The following is a 17,074-nucleotide window of genomic DNA, read 5'->3' on the forward strand; positions in this document are numbered from 1 at the left end:
GATCAACCACCATTAATTGCAGAATAAAGGACCAAAATTTTGAAATTGTCCTGTAGCCCGGCATCAGCCCTACCCTGCCCTACCCTCCAACACTCCATCCCTGTAGCCCATTATTGGCCCTACCCTTCCCTTCCTAGCCCCCCAATCAGGAATCTGCCCTACACTTCCCTACCCCCCACTCCTCCCAGTAGCCTAGTGTCATCCCTGCCCTGCCCCCTACCTGTACCCCCAAGTCTGACATCTCCCCTGCCCTTCACAATCTCTCTCTCCCCCCATCCTGATGCACACCAGCATTAAATATAAAAGCTTTCTTTTTTAAACATGTCCTGAGTACTACAGAACCCACCCCCATCCAAAACCTCACCATTTATATTTAATGTTGGTGGATTTCTGGGTGGGAGTGAGCTCTGCAATGCCCAGGTTTAAAAAAAAAGAGTTTTATATTTAAATATTTTTTAAACCTGAGTAATGCAGAGCCCACCTCCACCCAGCAACCCACCAGCAACACACATAGTAAAACAGTTTTTCTGTCACAGTGCTGGAGGCTTCCACGTGGGTGCACCCTGCTGTGCAGACTAACTGGCACTTATGAAGACAAGTACCGATTGGCAGATCAGAGAGACAGGTACTAATTTTTGAGTCAGAGAGGCAAGACAGGTACCGATTGGTGGGTCAAAGATATTGTGAGTGTGTTGCAAGAACTTGATAATTATGGGCCTTGGAAACATTTGCTGATACAGGTCACTTGGCAATGCGATGCGCGCGCTCAATGTCTAGGGTAACTTACAGTTTGATATTTAATAATTTAGACAAAAGGTTGCAAGAATGCTGAAATATAGTCACCTTCCAGGTTTTCAGGGACACCTAAGAGGCGCAAGTTGTTTGTGTGAAACCATTTCGCAGGCAGCGCTTCCTTCGCGTCTGCCCTGCGTGCATTGCAGAAGAAGGAAATCGCCTCGTCGTCTTCGGGCCTTCCCTACTGTGTCCCACCCTCACGGAAGGAGGGCGGGACACAGTGACGGAAGGCCCGAAGAAGACGAGGTGATTTCCTTCTTTTGCCATGCACGCAGGGCAGATGCGAAGCATGCCTGCGAAACGGCTTCACAGATTTTTTTTTAAATGCCCGATTTTCTGAGCGCTGACTGGGTGGGCCTGAGATGTGATTGGGTGGACATGTGCCCACCCAGGCCCACCCATAGCTACGCCCCTGGCTCAAAGGTTTGCTTGCAGTTTTGAGTGAATGGCAATGACGGCTGCGTGGGGGAGTGGAAACAGAGATTAAGCAAATTGGCTTCCTTGCGAAGTTGAAGTGTGGTATGATTGAGGAATGCCGCGGGGGGGCAGGGTGGAGGGAGAGAGTGGGAAATGCAGGATTCACGGTGTGGGGGAAGAGATGTTTGAGGGAGGGAGCAGATGCGGGGAGGGACAAGAAAAGACTAAGTTGAACATGTTAAAAGGAGGAGAGAGAGACAGATCAGGTATTGGAACGCATGGGGCAAGGCAGGGGAGAGAGAATCAGGCACTCGGTGCAGCAGTGTTTGGGGGGGCTCCCCCCCCCCAAAACCATTCCACTTGTCCTTTCCCTTCGCCCCCCCCCCCAGCCCCAAGTCTCTCATTATCTGACAAACTTATGTTCTTACCAAAGAGACGTCAGGTACTGCACTTCTGCAGCAAGATCTCTCAACCTCTCAGATGCGGGGAAGTTGCAGGAGGTGGCTGAAAACATCTGTTTGCTCCAGACAGTGCTGCTGCCGCTGGTAATTGCTATCAGCAGCAGTATCAGGAGGACAGTGTCTGGGCAGCTAAATTGTCGGTTGGGCCAGGGTCTGCTGTGATCACGAGTGCTGCAGCTTTGAGGTAAGGCGAGCACACTGAACCTCCTGCCTCCAATCTTATGTTAATGACCCAACACGGGCCGTGTTTTGGCACACAGCGTCTGCATCAGGGGTCAATGGGTTATTCTTAAACGATTCTAGTTAAAAGGTCTGATACACAAAATGGAGATACCTCCCTGCACAATACCAACTGAGCATAGTTTCTTACTCCTCTCAGTCGGAAACAAAACAGTCCTTTATAATCCAGGTATAAATCTGGTGTTCAAACTGCATGATTGAAAGGATCTGTGTCCCTATTTTGAAAGCTCTTAGGGCGTCTTTTACTAAGGCGCGCTCACATTTTTAGCATGTGCTAAAATTGTGAGCACGCTAAATGTTAGATACACCCATAGGAATTAATTGGCATCTCTAACGTTTAGCGTGCCCACAATTTTAGCGCGCACCAAAAACGTGAGCACACCTTAGTAAAAGACCCTCTTAGTGCTTTTTTGTGCTATTTTGGACTTTGTCTTGTACTTTGTACCCTCTTTGTGTTGGTTTGTGCATTTGGTTGCTTGCCACTGGATACTGGCTTCTAGATGGGAGCTCTGTGCACATTCACTAATTCTGAATTTTATTTTGAAACTTGTATGTGTCACTCTTTTTGAATGGTTAGTGATGCCTTTCCTATTCTATAATTGGTGCTCTTTTCTTTACCTGGACCTTGGCCTGTAAACTGCCCTGATCTATCTGCCAGAAAAGGTGGTATAGTAAGTTTTGACATAAGCATAAACATGAACATAAACTTTCAGTGTTTGAGGTGGCACAAGATTACCAATCAGGAGAAAGAGTTAATGAGAGAGTAGGACATTGACCCTTATTTCTGAAATCCCAAATGAAAATCTGGTTGCAGTTTCAAAATAAAATTAAGGTTCACTGCAAGCCCCAAAGACTGCTATGAGACTGTCATCCTTTTTCTACATGCTACTTCAAACCATTGACGGAGCAGTTAGCAGAGGTGGGGTGGTATCCTGGTGGTTTCAGCCAGGGAGTTCGGATTTCCTATGGTTTGATACAACAGCTGGTTAATACCAAAATCCCCTTTTACCTATATTTTCAATTATGGGATTTTCTGCTAGGATCAGATGCAAAAAGAAATTTAAGCAGAGGGTTGACAAAGATGGAGGTGGTGCTGTTTTAACAGGGAGGTAAGAGGAAGGAGTTGCCTAGGCTGTGTAAGACTTTAGATAATTTTGATCTGTAAAATATGTACAATACATTAAGGCTTGGGAATTCTGGGTAGGTCACAGTATTCCTGAAGGTTCTTGGGACCCAATACACACCTATATTCATCATTATTCTTCAATCACAAATTAGAAACTGCTACAAGATAAGCTGTACACTGCTTTTACTAGTTATAGAAACTAGAACAAACAGAGGGGCTAATGGAAGGTGAAGAGGGGCTGTGGAAGTAAGGACACATTTGAGCATTATGGATGGGGGATGTGTGGTGATCTGTAATTTTGGGGGGAGTGTATGGGATATCATCAGGGGGTGAATAGGCCATGATTAGATGGAAGACCTTTTAAAATGCCTGTTGGAGCTTCTCAAGAGACTGGAAGAACATCAGAAGGTTTTACAACTGGCTCAGAAGGGGGTGCTGGAGGCTGAAATGGCAATTGCCAGCAATGGTGAATGGGGTTGGGACCAACCATTGAACAACTGAAAAACATCTGTGGGGAAACACAAGTACATGATAAAGTTACTAGTAAACTTGATCAATAGGCCCACATCTACAATAAAGTTTGGGTTCCAGTAGGGAAGCTGTGAATTTCAACAATCTATCGTACTGGAGTGTGATCATAACTGGGTACTTTACATAAGTCATTTCCATTGTTTTGAAAGGGAGTTTCATTTTGATGGGTGGGTAATGGTAGATAGGGATTGGGGAGGCTTATATTTTGATCTTAAATGAGGTGCAGAGCTATTGGGTTAAGTCTAAGGGGGTATTTTGACTGGAATTCTATGAAGAAAAATTTTCACAGTTAAACTTGCTTGTGGGATTAAGGAAGAATGGGTACATCAAAATATATGTATTTTCTTTTGCAACAGCTTAATAAAAATGAGAAGTTTTTAAAAAGTATAAGTAGGCACCTACTTTTCCTTATAGAACAGGTTCAACATAAGTGCCATAACCTGCACCATTACTATATGACCTGTTTTAGAATTACCCTCCTAATATGCACTAAAGAAATTATCTGTGTGATAACTATATCAGGACTTGCTGAGAATGCCCCCCAAAGGTTAGGGGACAATTCTATAAGTGGGCACCTCCTTTTAGGTGCCTTAGTACCACGTGATGAGAGCCTATTCTATAATGCTTCTGGGCACCAAGATTCTGTTATAGAATACTAGTGTAACCCTCATTAGTACACCTAAAATCTAGACCACACACCTGGAGTAACTGTGGGTGCACAAATATGGCAAAAGTGCACATAACGTACTGTGTTCTGTAAGTTGCACATGTAAGTGGCAGCCCTGTCCATGCCTCTCACATGCTCCATACCAAGGCATGTAATGTGGAACCTAGCACCAAAAAGAACAAAAAAAGTCTCCGTGGCCATGAGATGCAACCCTACACCTAAAGCAATCCCCACCCCAACAGAACCCCCCAATCATGTCTTCTGATCAGCACCTAAGTCCCAGACAGTACCTCAAAGATAACCCCCAAGATCACCTCCATGATAAGCCCCACAAAATAGAAGTCCCCCCAACACCAATCCCTACCACTCACCACCCTTGTACTTCCACCCCAGTAGCTGCCAGGGTTCAAAATGGCAACTATAAACCCTAGCTTCAATCTCATGAGGGCTAATCTTGGAGGGGTTATCTTGAGAGCATAGTGTATGAGGGATTGGGGGGATGATTGCAAAGTTATGTTTGGGTGAGGGGTCTGCTCAGAGCAGGTGGCAACCATGACCATGATTTCTTTTAACCTTTGGGCAACAGCAACACTGCTTGACTGTTAGAAGCATGGCTGTACTTAACACCACCTCTTGAAATAACATTAAGTATAGCTGCACTATTGACAATCATGACAGCCACAGTGTGTTAACATACCCCATGCTAGCTGTTATTGCCAGCTATCATGGTGCATGGACCACCCAGTGTGGCTAAAGGTACTTGTGACTCAGTATGGCCAAAGCCAAGTACTTGTGACCTGGCTTGGCCACTGTTGGAAACAGGCTACTGGGCTAGATGGACCATTGGTCTGGCCCAGTATGGCTACTCTTATGTAAAAGCTTTACTAAATTGAATTGGTGTATATGTTAAGTGTCTTGTCCTTTCTAATAACCAATGGTTTAATGAGTTCCAAAAATGTATGGTGTGGATAATAGATTTATTATTCATCACTTGCTGTATTCTGCCTCTTTACTATCCAGATGTAAGGGAGCTTCCTTTCATAAAGTTTTGTTCAGATTGAACTCATACTGTAGATTTTTGTGTCTGTCATTCCACTAGAACCCAGAGCTGACCAGAATAATGATATTAAGTAAGACACCTCCTTCTCTTCCTGATTCATACATAGGGGTCCTTTTATGAACGTGTTCCAAGCAGTTCATGCATAAATTAGTACATACTGTTAGTGTGTGGCCATGGTAGTCACTACTGCACCAGCATAACATTGCACTTTAATTCATGTTCTGTCTCCATATCCTGATATGGGGTGGGGAAACGGGTGCAAAAGTGTGGACTGCACAATCTGCCCCTTTGTGTTGCTCTCCATAACCTATTCTTGCTCTTTAATATTTTTCAGGAAATCCATTTGATGTCACAATGATCCTGAATGCTTCTGTTGCAAATATTATTGTATCAATTTTACTTGGAAACCGTTATGACTACCAAGATCCAACGTTCCTGAGACTTTTGAGCCTCCTCAATGAAAACAACAGACTCATAGGATCGCCCATGGTTGGGGTAATGCTTATATTTAATGTACAAGTTTTATTGTAGACATTGTGGGCTAATTTTAAAGGTCCATGTGTTTTCAGTCAGAAAAGGCCCTTTTAAAATTTGCCATAAGCAATCTGAGGTGAAAAGTATGTATGCTTCTGACAGTACACACACATAGCAGGGCTGGAGACAAGACCAGGGCAAGTCATCTAAGTCAAAATGTTGGAATTCATGTTGCAATCTCAACACAGACTCTACCTCACACACTGCAATTGCAAAATATGCAGGCTATGGAATCGCTGTAGTATCCGTTAGCCTCTATACTTTCAAAGGAAAACTCCAAAGGGAGCTTTTCTTTGAAAATATACTTGTAGGCCCTTGGGAACTAGGTGAGCGAGAACGCTAAGCAGGGAGACTCAAATGTTTCCTTCCCATTCAATGCAGCATAAAAAAAAACCCTGTGATACATGTAGTGTCATGAGTACTGACTGCTCGATATTCAAAGCAATATAACCATTAGGAGAGGCTCTTGCCCAGTTATATGGCCTGTGGCTGCCTAATCTCTGATATTCAGCATCACTTAACTGTACAGTGCCACTGAATATCATCACTAACCACCTCTGTAGTAATGGGGAGGTCTGTGGGCAGATCTTAGGTGGAGCCAGGAAGGAGCCAGTACTGTTTAGTGATGATATTCAGACCACTAAATGGTTAACTACATGACTAAAGTTTGGACAGTTCTAACTTTAGCCGCGGAGCTAACCAGGCACTGGTCTGAATATAGGTCAGTGCCTGGTTAACTTCCAGGTAGTGGTATCAGACTTAGTGGTGTCCTTATCCCTTTCCCATGATCCTGATCTCTCTCCCACCCCCCATGGTGGTCTAGAGGGTCTCTCTTTCACCCCCCATGGTGGTCTAGAGGGGACCTATGAACAAGAGCAATTCTTACTTTCTCCTGCTTGTCGCAGTTCATTTTACATAATAGCCACCATAACCCCTAGCAGTACTCTCTTGGTACTTCAGATCATCACAGTGGGAAGAAGGGGGATTGAGATCACAGGGGAGAAACAGAGAATAGGAGGTGATAAGGGCACCTGCATCCCTTATGTGGGTCCTGGTCAATATTCAACCAGATCTCACATAAGCTCTGGTGGCCAACACATGTAGAATAAACCCCAGATATTCAGTGCCAGGGCCCAGACATGGCCAGGCATTGAATATCTGGGGATAATGCTGCCCATGTCAGTCAGTGTTTAAATGCTGACCACTGCAAGCTGAATATTGACTGATGAGTTTCAAATTTTATCTATGGTGGTCATTTTAGAAGCACTATTTGTGTTTTATTTATTACGATTTATTTATTTATGCATTAGGATTTATTTACTGCCTTTTTGAATGAATTCACTCAAGGCGGTGAACAGTAAGAATAGATCAAACATGAGCTATAGGCAATTAAAGCAGTAAAAATATTCAAATAACAATACAAAGTATGGCATGGTATACTACTTACAGTGTCAACACAATAAGTAATAGTGAACGGTATAATCAAAGATGGAACATATAGATAGGTAAGAGAGTAAGAAGAGCTAGAAGCAGTGGTGTGCTGGAGCCGGCTCGCTCCAGCTCGCAAGAGCCGCTTGTTAAATTTTGACAGCTCTTGCGAGCCGGTTGTTGTTGGGGGCGAGCCGGCTCCATTAGGGGAGGTAAGCATGGCAGGAGGGCGCCATCACAGGTCATGCTTACCTCCCCTCCTGCTCCCAAACACGTCCAACGATGTTTTTCGCCCCCACCCTCCCCTCTCCCTCCTATCCGTCAGTTTCTCTTACCGCCCTGAAAGCGCCGCTTATTTAAAGCGCTGCTGCCCGTCTTCAGCCTTCCCTGCTTGTTTCAGATGAGTTCTTCCCTCAGTCCTGCCTTCTGACGTCATTCTGACGTCATTTCCTTTTTCCGCGAAGGGGGGACTGAGGGAAGAACTCATCCGAAACAAGCAGGGAAGGCTAAAGACGGGCAGCAGCGCTTTAAATAAGCGGCGCTTTGAGGGCGGTAAGAGAAACTGATGGATAAAAGCGAGAGGGGAGGGTGGGGGCGAAGGACATCATTGGACGTGTTTGGGAGCGGGAGGGCAGGGGAGGGAAGAGAATTGCTGGGCATGGATGAGTAGAGGGGGCAGGGGAGAGAAATGCTGGGCATGGAAGGGCAGAGGGGGGCAGGGGAGAGAATTGCTGGGCATGGATGGGCAGAGGAGGCAGGGGAGAGAATGGATGGGCATGGATGGGCAGAAGGGGGCAGGGGAAAGAAATGCTGGGCATGGATGAGTAGAGGGGGGCAGGGGAGAAAATTGCTGGGCATGGATGAGTAGAGTGGGGCAGGGGAGAGAAATGCTGGGCATGGAAGGGCAGAGGAGGCAGGGGAGAGAATGGATGGGCATGGATGGGCAGAGGGGGGCAGGGGAAAGAAATGCTGGGCATGGATGAGTAGAGGGGGGCAGGGGAGAAAATTGCTGGGCATGGATGAGTAGAGTGGGGCAGGGGAGAGAATTGCTGGGCATGGATGGGCAGAGGAGGCAGGGGAGAGAATGGATGGGCATGGATGGGCAGAGGGGGGCAGGGGAAAGAAATGCTGGGCATGGATGAGTAGAGGGGGGCAGGGGAGAAAATTGCTGGGCATGGATGAGTAGAGTGGGGCAGGGGAGAGAATTGCTGGGCATGGAAGGGCAGAGGGGGCAGGGGAGAGAATTGCTGGGCATGGATGGGTAGAGGGGGGCAGGGGAGAGAATTGCTGAGCATGGATGGGCAGAGGGGGGCAGGGGAGAGAAATGCTGGGCATGGATGGGCAGGGGGGCAGGGGAGAGAATTGCTGGGTATGGATGGGCAGGGGAGAGAATTACTGGGCATGGATGGGTAGAGGGGGGCAGGGGAGAGAATTGCTGGGCATGGATGAGTAGAGGGGGGCAGGGGAGAGAAATGCTGGGCATGGATGGGTAGAGAGGGGCAGGGGAGAGAGGAGAGTTTCAGGACATGGATGGAAGAAAGGGCAAGAGAAATTCTGGACATGGATGGAGGGAAGGAAGAGAGAAGAAATGCTGGACATGGAGGGAAGATAGAGGAAGGAGATTAGATGAGGGAAAAGGAAGTGAGGAGAGAAACTGCACATGGATGGAGAAAATAGGCAGAAGCTGGGTCCACTGTACAGTCAAGTCTGTGGAGGACCAGAAATGAAGAAGAAAGGAGGAAAGAAAAGAAATAAATGGAAAGGAAGCCCTGGAAACGGAGTTAAGAGGACATATAGCAGCAGAATCAGATACTGGGCCAGCATGATCAGAGAAACAAAGTCACCAGACAACAAAGGTAGAAAAAAATAATTTTATTTTCATTATAGTGTTTGGAATATGTCCACTTTGAGAATCAGGTGCTGAACGTTAAAAGTTTATATTTATTTACTTATTTATGGCATTTTATCCCATATTAAACATGAATTAGATTGGAACCTGGGATCATTTAATTTTTTTTTCCTGGAGAGAGTAATGCATTGCCCCCCCCCCCCCCCCCGGCTATAGCCAGCTCTGCAATTTTAGGGGGGGCGCAGAGGTGGATGGGGGGGGGCGCAGTGGTGGATGGGGGGGGGGGCGCCGAGGTGGACCGGGGAGAGAGCCTGTTGTTAAAAATTTACCAGCACACCACTGGCTAGAAGGTAAAATGATTAATTTAAAGAAAGGTGCAGATAAGGTCAGAGAGATGATTAAATATTATCTCAGCTAGGGTAGGAGTGGATAAACATAAATATCCTGGCATATCTTTTTTCCCGCCCAAAGCCCAATACCAGGCCATGCATTCTTCAGCTTCCAGCAGGCTTAGAGCTCTCTCTAGCCAGGGGACAGTTGTCTTAGTTGCACTCCACTAACACTATGGATATCCTGGCATATTGATTTTCAAAACTCCAGAACATCTCAACTACAATTTAAAACAAGCCAGAAGCAACGAGGATGCAGCAAAAACATTGAAAATGACCATAGGCTTTCAGGGGCATTTTGGGTGGGGGTGGGGATGGTGGTGTCATTGATTCTGATGTCTATCAGTGATTCTGAGTAGCATGTCGATATACAGGGAATACAAGATAAATGTTGGGACTTACACCTGCTATAAAGGGCAAATAAGTGTCTCTGCAGCATGTGTTTGTGACTACTTGCATTTGTGTTGACTGGAGGAAAGCTGGTTCAAGAGAATGCCACTCAGATAATTTGCCAAATCCATTTGGAGCCGATCTCTTACCCCTGTGCCCTGCCTGCCCCCTCAAGCCTCTTTACCCATACCCACTTGTGAGCATCCTCAACATCCATCCTTGACCCTGCCCCAAATGAATCTCTGTCTGCTTCTTCCCCACTGCCTCTCTGTCCCTAACCCCATGTGCACTATGTGTCTGTGCCTGCATGTGTGTGCAAGTGAGGTGGTGACTATGAGTGTTGACCTGTTGACTGTCAGTGTCTACACTGTTGCACTATCCAGCTTATAATCGAAAGAGAAAAACGCCTATATTTCGACCCAAATCGGGAGATGGGCGTTTTTCTCGCAAAGGCGCCCAAATCGGTATAATCGAAAGCCGATTTTGGGTGTTTCCAACTGCACTCCATCACGGAAACGAATAAAGTTGACGGGCCGTGTCGGAGGAGTGGTGGAGGCGGGACTGGGGCGTGGTTATCAGCCGAGGAGAGATGGGCGTCTTTAGCTGATAATCGAAAAAAAAGGCATTTTTACCGTGATTTTGGGTCACTTTTTTTGGACCTTTTTTTTCATGAACAAGTCCCAAAAAAGTGTCCCAACTGTCCAGATGACCCCTGGAGGGAATCGAGGATGACCTCCCCGGACTCCCCCAGTGGTCACTAACCCCCTCCCACCAAAAAAACCCCACTTTAAAAACTTTTTTTCCAGCCTCTATGCCAGCCTCAAATGCCGTACCCACCTCCATGACAGCAGAATATGTTCGATCCTGTCACAGCCTTTCTCTGGGTCAGATGTGGCTCTCGGGTGCACTACAGGGTCACATCAGCATTGCATTGTGGTGGATGTAGGGTATTGGGCTCCGTGATTTCATTAGCTTGTGTTACAGTCTCACGATGTTGGTAGTTGGTAGGCTTTTCTCCCATGGTGCTTTTCCCCCTGCCTACTGGGTCAGAGTGTATCCAGCTTTGTTTCCGGTAGTCCATGAGGTAGTGGCCATTTTTGTAAGGCAGTTTTAGATCCCTTCCATATGTTAGCCATGTTAGAGAACTTAGTTCTTACCTTGAATGTGGCTGAAAGAGGGCATTGTACACCATTCTGCCAGCTCTGACCTACTGCTAATCTCAGTACCAGGGAGACTCGTTGCCAGTGGGGCACAACCTCTGATCTGCAGTTACCTGTGAGTAAGCATGCTTATTCCAATAAAGGACATTTTCAGAGAGATTAGTCTTCAGGTGTAAACTGGTGTGCCAATGTTATACAGCAGTAACAAGTCCTAGAGGCCTGCGTGTATGCAGGTCCCTGGAGCACTTTTAGTGAGTATCGCAGTGCACTTCAGCCAGGTGGCCCCAGGCCCATCCCCCCCCCCACCTGTAACACTTGTACTGGTAAATGGGAGGCCTCCAAAACCCACTGTACCCACATGTAGGTGCCCCCTTCACCCCTAAGAGCTATGGTAGTGTTGTACATTTGTGGGTAGTGGGGGTTTTTTTGGAGGGGGGGTTGGGAGCTCACCAACCGTGGTAAGGGAGCTATGCATGTGGGAGCGTTGTCTGAAGTCCACCGCACTGACCTAGGGTGCCCAGTTGGTGTCCTGGCATATCAGGGGGGCCAGTGTACTATGAATCCTGGCCCCTCCCACGACCAAATGGCTTGGATTAGGACGTTTTTGAGCTGGGCGTTTTTAGTTTCCATTATAGCTAAAAAAAACAAACGCCCAGCTGAAAAACGTTCATTTTTTCGAAAATACGGTTCGGCCCGCCCCTTCACGGACCCGTTCTTGGAGATAAACGCCCATGGAGATAGGCGTTTCCGTTCGATTATGCCCCTCCATGTGTTAGTCTGGGTGTTTGTGGTAAGGAGCACTCAGAGTGTTGATGGTGGGAGTTGTTGACCATAAGCTGCCAGAACCTATGAGCTATGGAGGTCATGCTACATGAGGCACAGCAGGTAGAGAGGAGGACAAACAGGTCACATACTTACTATAGGATATATAGGCCCCAGGCACAGTTTCTTGACCTCACTGGGGAGCAGTGCATAGGACATTTCCACCTTGACAAAGGAGCCATTCAGCAGCACCACTCACAGAGACCAACCTGAGCCCATACATGTCAGTCACCTTTGCAATAGCCTTTCTCGCTACTGGAAGTTTGCAAACTGATCTGGCAGTCATCACAGGCCTCAGCCAGTCAGCCATCTCCCAGTGCATCACACAGTTCCTCACAGCCCTTCTCACACATACCGCTGACTGCAAAGCATTCCCCCAGACCTAGTAGCAGAGGCAATTCACAATGACTCCTCTTTCCTCAGTGTCAGGGTCTGTGGGTTGTGCACCCTGATAGATAACTGTTACCAGGAATATAACGAAAACTTAAAATCCTCGGTTACAAACACTGGAATCACAGCTTAAATCTAAAAGACAAACTCCAGACTTCACTATTCACCTCTAAAGGCATGCTGAAACAAAAAGGTTTTCAAACCCTTTTTAGAAAGCAGCCAAGAGGAAAATACTTTTTTAAACCGCAGGCTTTGTCCAGAACTGTAGTAGAGGCATAAAGGGTTATCTATCTATCTATCTATCTATTCAGTGGCGTTCCTAGGGGGGGCGGTGGGTGCGGTCCGCCCCGGGTGCACGCCGCTGGGGGGGGTGCCATGCGCGCCTGTCCTCCGTTCGTTCTATGCTTCTTCTGTGCCCCGTAACAGGTTACTTCCTGTTCCGGGGCAGAGAAGAAGCATGGAACGAACGGAGGACAGGCGCGCGTGGCACCCCCCCAGCGGCGTGCACTCGGGGGGGGTTCTTTCACGGGGGGGTGTCCTTTCGCTGGGGGGGTTGCGCTGCATCCGGGGCGGGCGCTGCACCCGGGGGGCGGGGCGCATCGGCAATCCGCCCTGGGTGTCAGCCCCCCTAGGAACACCACTGTATCTATCTATCTACTTATCATTTCTATAGCACTACAAAGCATACGCAGTGCTGTACACCATACACAGAAGACAGTCCCTGTTCAAAGAGCTTACAATCTAGATAATATGTATATGTTTTACCATTAATGCTCCTCGTGTCCATATTTTCTATGCTAGTCAGACCACACACCAGGGATTGTAGCAGAAGATCTCTGGAATGACATCTGATTACAGTACAAGATGACTTGGCAATGTCTTCATAATGTTGGGTTATTGTTTGGAGGAAGCATGGGAATAGTTTGGAAGATGTCTTTAACCATCTGTACATAACTTTATCTGTTGGAGAGAGGTTGTAGTGATGCAAGTGGGGGAGGATGATTTTAAGCGTTTGTACATAATTGTATCTGTTTGGAGAGGAGTTATTTTATTGTAAAATATGTATTCCGCTCAATCTACCACTCTAGGTGGATCACAGTTAAAAACATACATAAAAGTATGAAGTACAAGGTCAAGACAAACACAATAAACACTTAAAATCCTCATTTACAAACATTCAAATCATAGCATAAATTTAAAAGACAAGCTCCAGACTTCACTATTCACCTCTAAAGGCACGCTGAAACAAAAAGGTTTTCAACCCCTTTTTAAGTTCTTCCATATTTCTCAACACTCCAAGATGCAGAGGCATGTGGGGAACATGGTTTTAAGGCTTTGTACATAGTTTTAGCTGTTTAGAGAGGAAAAAATGGTAGCAGGTGGGTAGGTGTATAAAGGAGGATAAATGGAGGAGTTTATCTGAACCACCAGGATATGGCAGACATCTGTTCTATAAGTTGAAGGTCTTCCAATTGGGCAGTGTATCAAATTGTAAATAAACTTGGAAACTTAAGTGAAGGGACTACACAATGTCTATGTGCAGACAATGGAACTTGTATGTTCACATTCCAATATAAATATGAAACCACCACTCATTTGCAAATAAAATAATATGTCAGATCTGACATATGAACTTACATTGGTCCACTTTGTGCATCATAAACATGAGATATAGGGGTTACACACATTCCCATTGGGGGGAGGCTGTGCTGTACTTCCTGCAGACTTGCTGCATGTTTGGGGAGGTGACATCCAGCAGTACAGGTGCCCTTAGGGTTATAGGTGTAGGGGCTGGGATGGGGGCTGGAGATATGTGCCCCAAGCTGTCTCATGGCACCTTTGAGGGCATGTATCTTGGCCTTTCTTTCTTCCATGGTAGTGACCATGAAAACCATGATGCAGTGCATGTGCGTGAAGTCAAACAGCAAGTTTACACGAAGGGACTGGAACTGTCGCTGGACTTCACATAGCCACCCTAGCTCAGGAGCCTCATGATCTGCACAATGGACCTCTGAATGAAGGGCTGTGAGCTCCGAGAGTGGGGACATCAGCTGCAGGGACAAACCTGGCACAGTATGTCTTCTGTCTGGCCCATCCAGATGATGTCCACCAGGCTCCCCTGCTTGACCTTGTGGTATTAGGATAGTGGCAGTATTGTTCCCATAGCTTCCCCTGACCATGTCTACCCCTACCCCTCCTCCTACTCTCCACCCTTCTCCTCCTTTCCCTCTTCATCCTCCTTTACAGGCTCCAGTGGTGGAAGGGTCCCAGTTATTTGTGGTGCACCTATAGGAACCTTCCTGGGGCTTGGAGGTGTGAGGGAGACAAGGCAGCTCCTCAGCTCTCAAGGTCCTCGTCTTCCTCTTCCTCCTCCAGTTTCTGGTCTGTTGTAGAAGAGCTCTCCTCCTGTTCCTCATCCTCTTTATCCTCCACCTTCGTCTTAGCTGTGGGAGGAAACAACTCAGATTAATCTTGGGGATAGGGTCCATGGCACATTTCAGCAACATGGTTGGAGGGTGCAGCCCTGGTTCTGATGTCCTAGATTTCTACCTTCCTATGACTCATCCCTGCCCATTCCACCATCCATAGGGGTCTGATCTGTGTCTCCCTGGGACCTGCAGTTATGCCTTTGCTGTCAGTCAATGCTGCCTACGTACATCAGCATGGCAGATTTGAGAATATCAACACTGACTCTGATTGGAAGCGTAATACTCTTGTTTACTTTGGGGACATGACACATCTCTGTGATCTAAGCCCCCAGACTGCTAGCCTATGTCCCAGGAACCTGTGGTGAAGGCCAGCTATGTACTTCTGACAGTTGCAGTGTGATTTCAAATATAGGAGAGGATGTGTCCTATATGGGGCTCATGAGAATAATGCCTCTCTTCTCCCCATCCCACTATTACAAGTGCTGTGCCACATTCCCAGAGCCTGCTCCTTACAGATTATGCCCATTTGCAAGGTATCATTGCCTATTGGAGCTGATGGATAACTCACACTTTAAAGGTCCAAAAGTCAGTGGGAGTACTGAACAGTCCACTAAAAGCTCAGCACTGCTACAGAATATTTATTTCCATGAATGTGTTAATCATATATTTATTTATTTATTTATTTATTTATTTATTTATTTATTTATTTATTGCATTTGTATCCCACATTTTCCTACCTCTTTGCAGGCTCAATGTGGCTTACAATACATCATGAATAGTGGAAAGATGAAAGAAAATATACATTTAGTATTACAGAAGGATCTAGAGTAACATGATAGCTAAGAACATGATGGTAGTTTAACAAGCAAGTATAAGGCAATTCTGGATACACGTTTAGGAGTTCATATTTGTTGATCTTTGTGGTGTGCCTTGTTGAAGAGATGTGTCTTCAGTAGTTTGCGGAAGTTAGTTAGTTCATAGATCATTTTTAAGTTGCGCGGCAGCGCGTTCCAGAATTGTGTGCTCAGGTAGGAGAAGGTTGACGCATGCGTTAGTTTGTATTTTAGACCTTTACAGTTGGGGAAGTGAAGATTAAGGAATGTGCGGGATGATTTTTTAGCATTCCTGGGTGGTAAGTCTATCAGTAGGCTGGGGCATCTCCGTGAATGATTTTGTGAACTAGGGTGCATATTTTGAATGTGATCCGTTCTTTGAGTGGGAGCCAGTGTAGCTTTTCTCACAGGGGTTTAGCACTTTCATATTTTGTTTTACCGAATATGAGTCTAGCTGCAGTGTTCTGAGCTGTTTGAAGTTTCTTGATTATTTGCTCTTTACAGCCAGCGTAGAGTGCATTGCAGTAATCTAGATGGCTGAGTACCATTGATTGTACCAGGTTGCGGAATACGGCCCTTGGGAAGAAAGGTTTTACTCTTTTTAATTTCCACATTGAATGGAACATCAGACATCGGTGGTGACTTGTAAGCCACATTGAACTTGATTATGTTTGGGATAATGTGGGAAATAAATGTCTAACATATAAAATAAAAAAATTTATCAAAGAACATCAGTGGTGACTCGTTTCACGTAAGCTGCACAGGCTCATAATTCACCTTTTTCATTATCGGTCTGAAACAATTTTGACATTTTTATATATATCCACTCTTATGTTCCAAACTTATTTAATGATAATGAAATTCAAAACTGTATCACATTCACTTATCTTAATCTCAGCCATCAAACTGGTAAGCAAAGGATCCCATAGCAGACATGGGCCATGTTTTGCATAAACTGCTTCAATGTTGGTCTTTTAAAGAAACATACAATAAAATCACTCTAAATATCCACATAAGAGTGGATATATAAAAATTTCAAAATTGTTTCAGACCAATAATGAAACAGGTGAATTATGAGCCTGTGTAGCTCATGTGAAATGAGTCACCACTGATGTCTGATGTTCTTTGACATATTTTTTATTTTATTTGTTAGACATTTATATCCCACATTACCCAAACATAATCGAGTTCAAAGTGGCTTACAATATATAGAATAGAACATTAATTGGAAAGTTCATTTTTAGAAATGCTTGAGGGGCCCTTTTGCTAAGACGCATAGGTGCCTAGGCGTGCCCAACGTGCACCAATTCAGAACTACCGCCTGGCTACTACGTGGCTTGGGCAGTAATTTCATTTGTTACGTGTGTCCACTACGCACACCAGAAACTTTCTGGCACATAACACTAACCGGGCTGTAATCGGCATTCTACGCGCACTGATTACCACCCGGTTAATGTGTGAGACCATACCACTAAGTGAATAGGTGGCGATAAGGTCTCAGGCCCAAGATAGAAATGCACCAATTTTTATTTTGCCGCACATCCATTTTTGGC

At 45.8% G+C, this 17,074-nt stretch overlaps 1 protein-coding gene across 1 annotated transcript in view; it reads left to right on the plus strand.

Moving 5' to 3' along the window:
* Window positions 1-17,074, plus strand: part of LOC115467072 (cytochrome P450 2K6-like) — an 84,300-nt gene that overhangs the window by 35,594 nt on the left and 31,632 nt on the right. The window contains exon 4 of the mRNA XM_030198752.1: window positions 5,632-5,792. Within this exon, the coding sequence (XP_030054612.1) occupies window positions 5,632-5,792 (161 nt within the window). The remainder of the gene's footprint in view (window positions 1-5,631; window positions 5,793-17,074) is intronic.

Source organism: Microcaecilia unicolor, chromosome 3 (genome assembly GCF_901765095.1).
Source record: "Microcaecilia unicolor chromosome 3, aMicUni1.1, whole genome shotgun sequence".
NCBI lineage: Eukaryota > Metazoa > Chordata > Amphibia > Gymnophiona > Siphonopidae > Microcaecilia > Microcaecilia unicolor.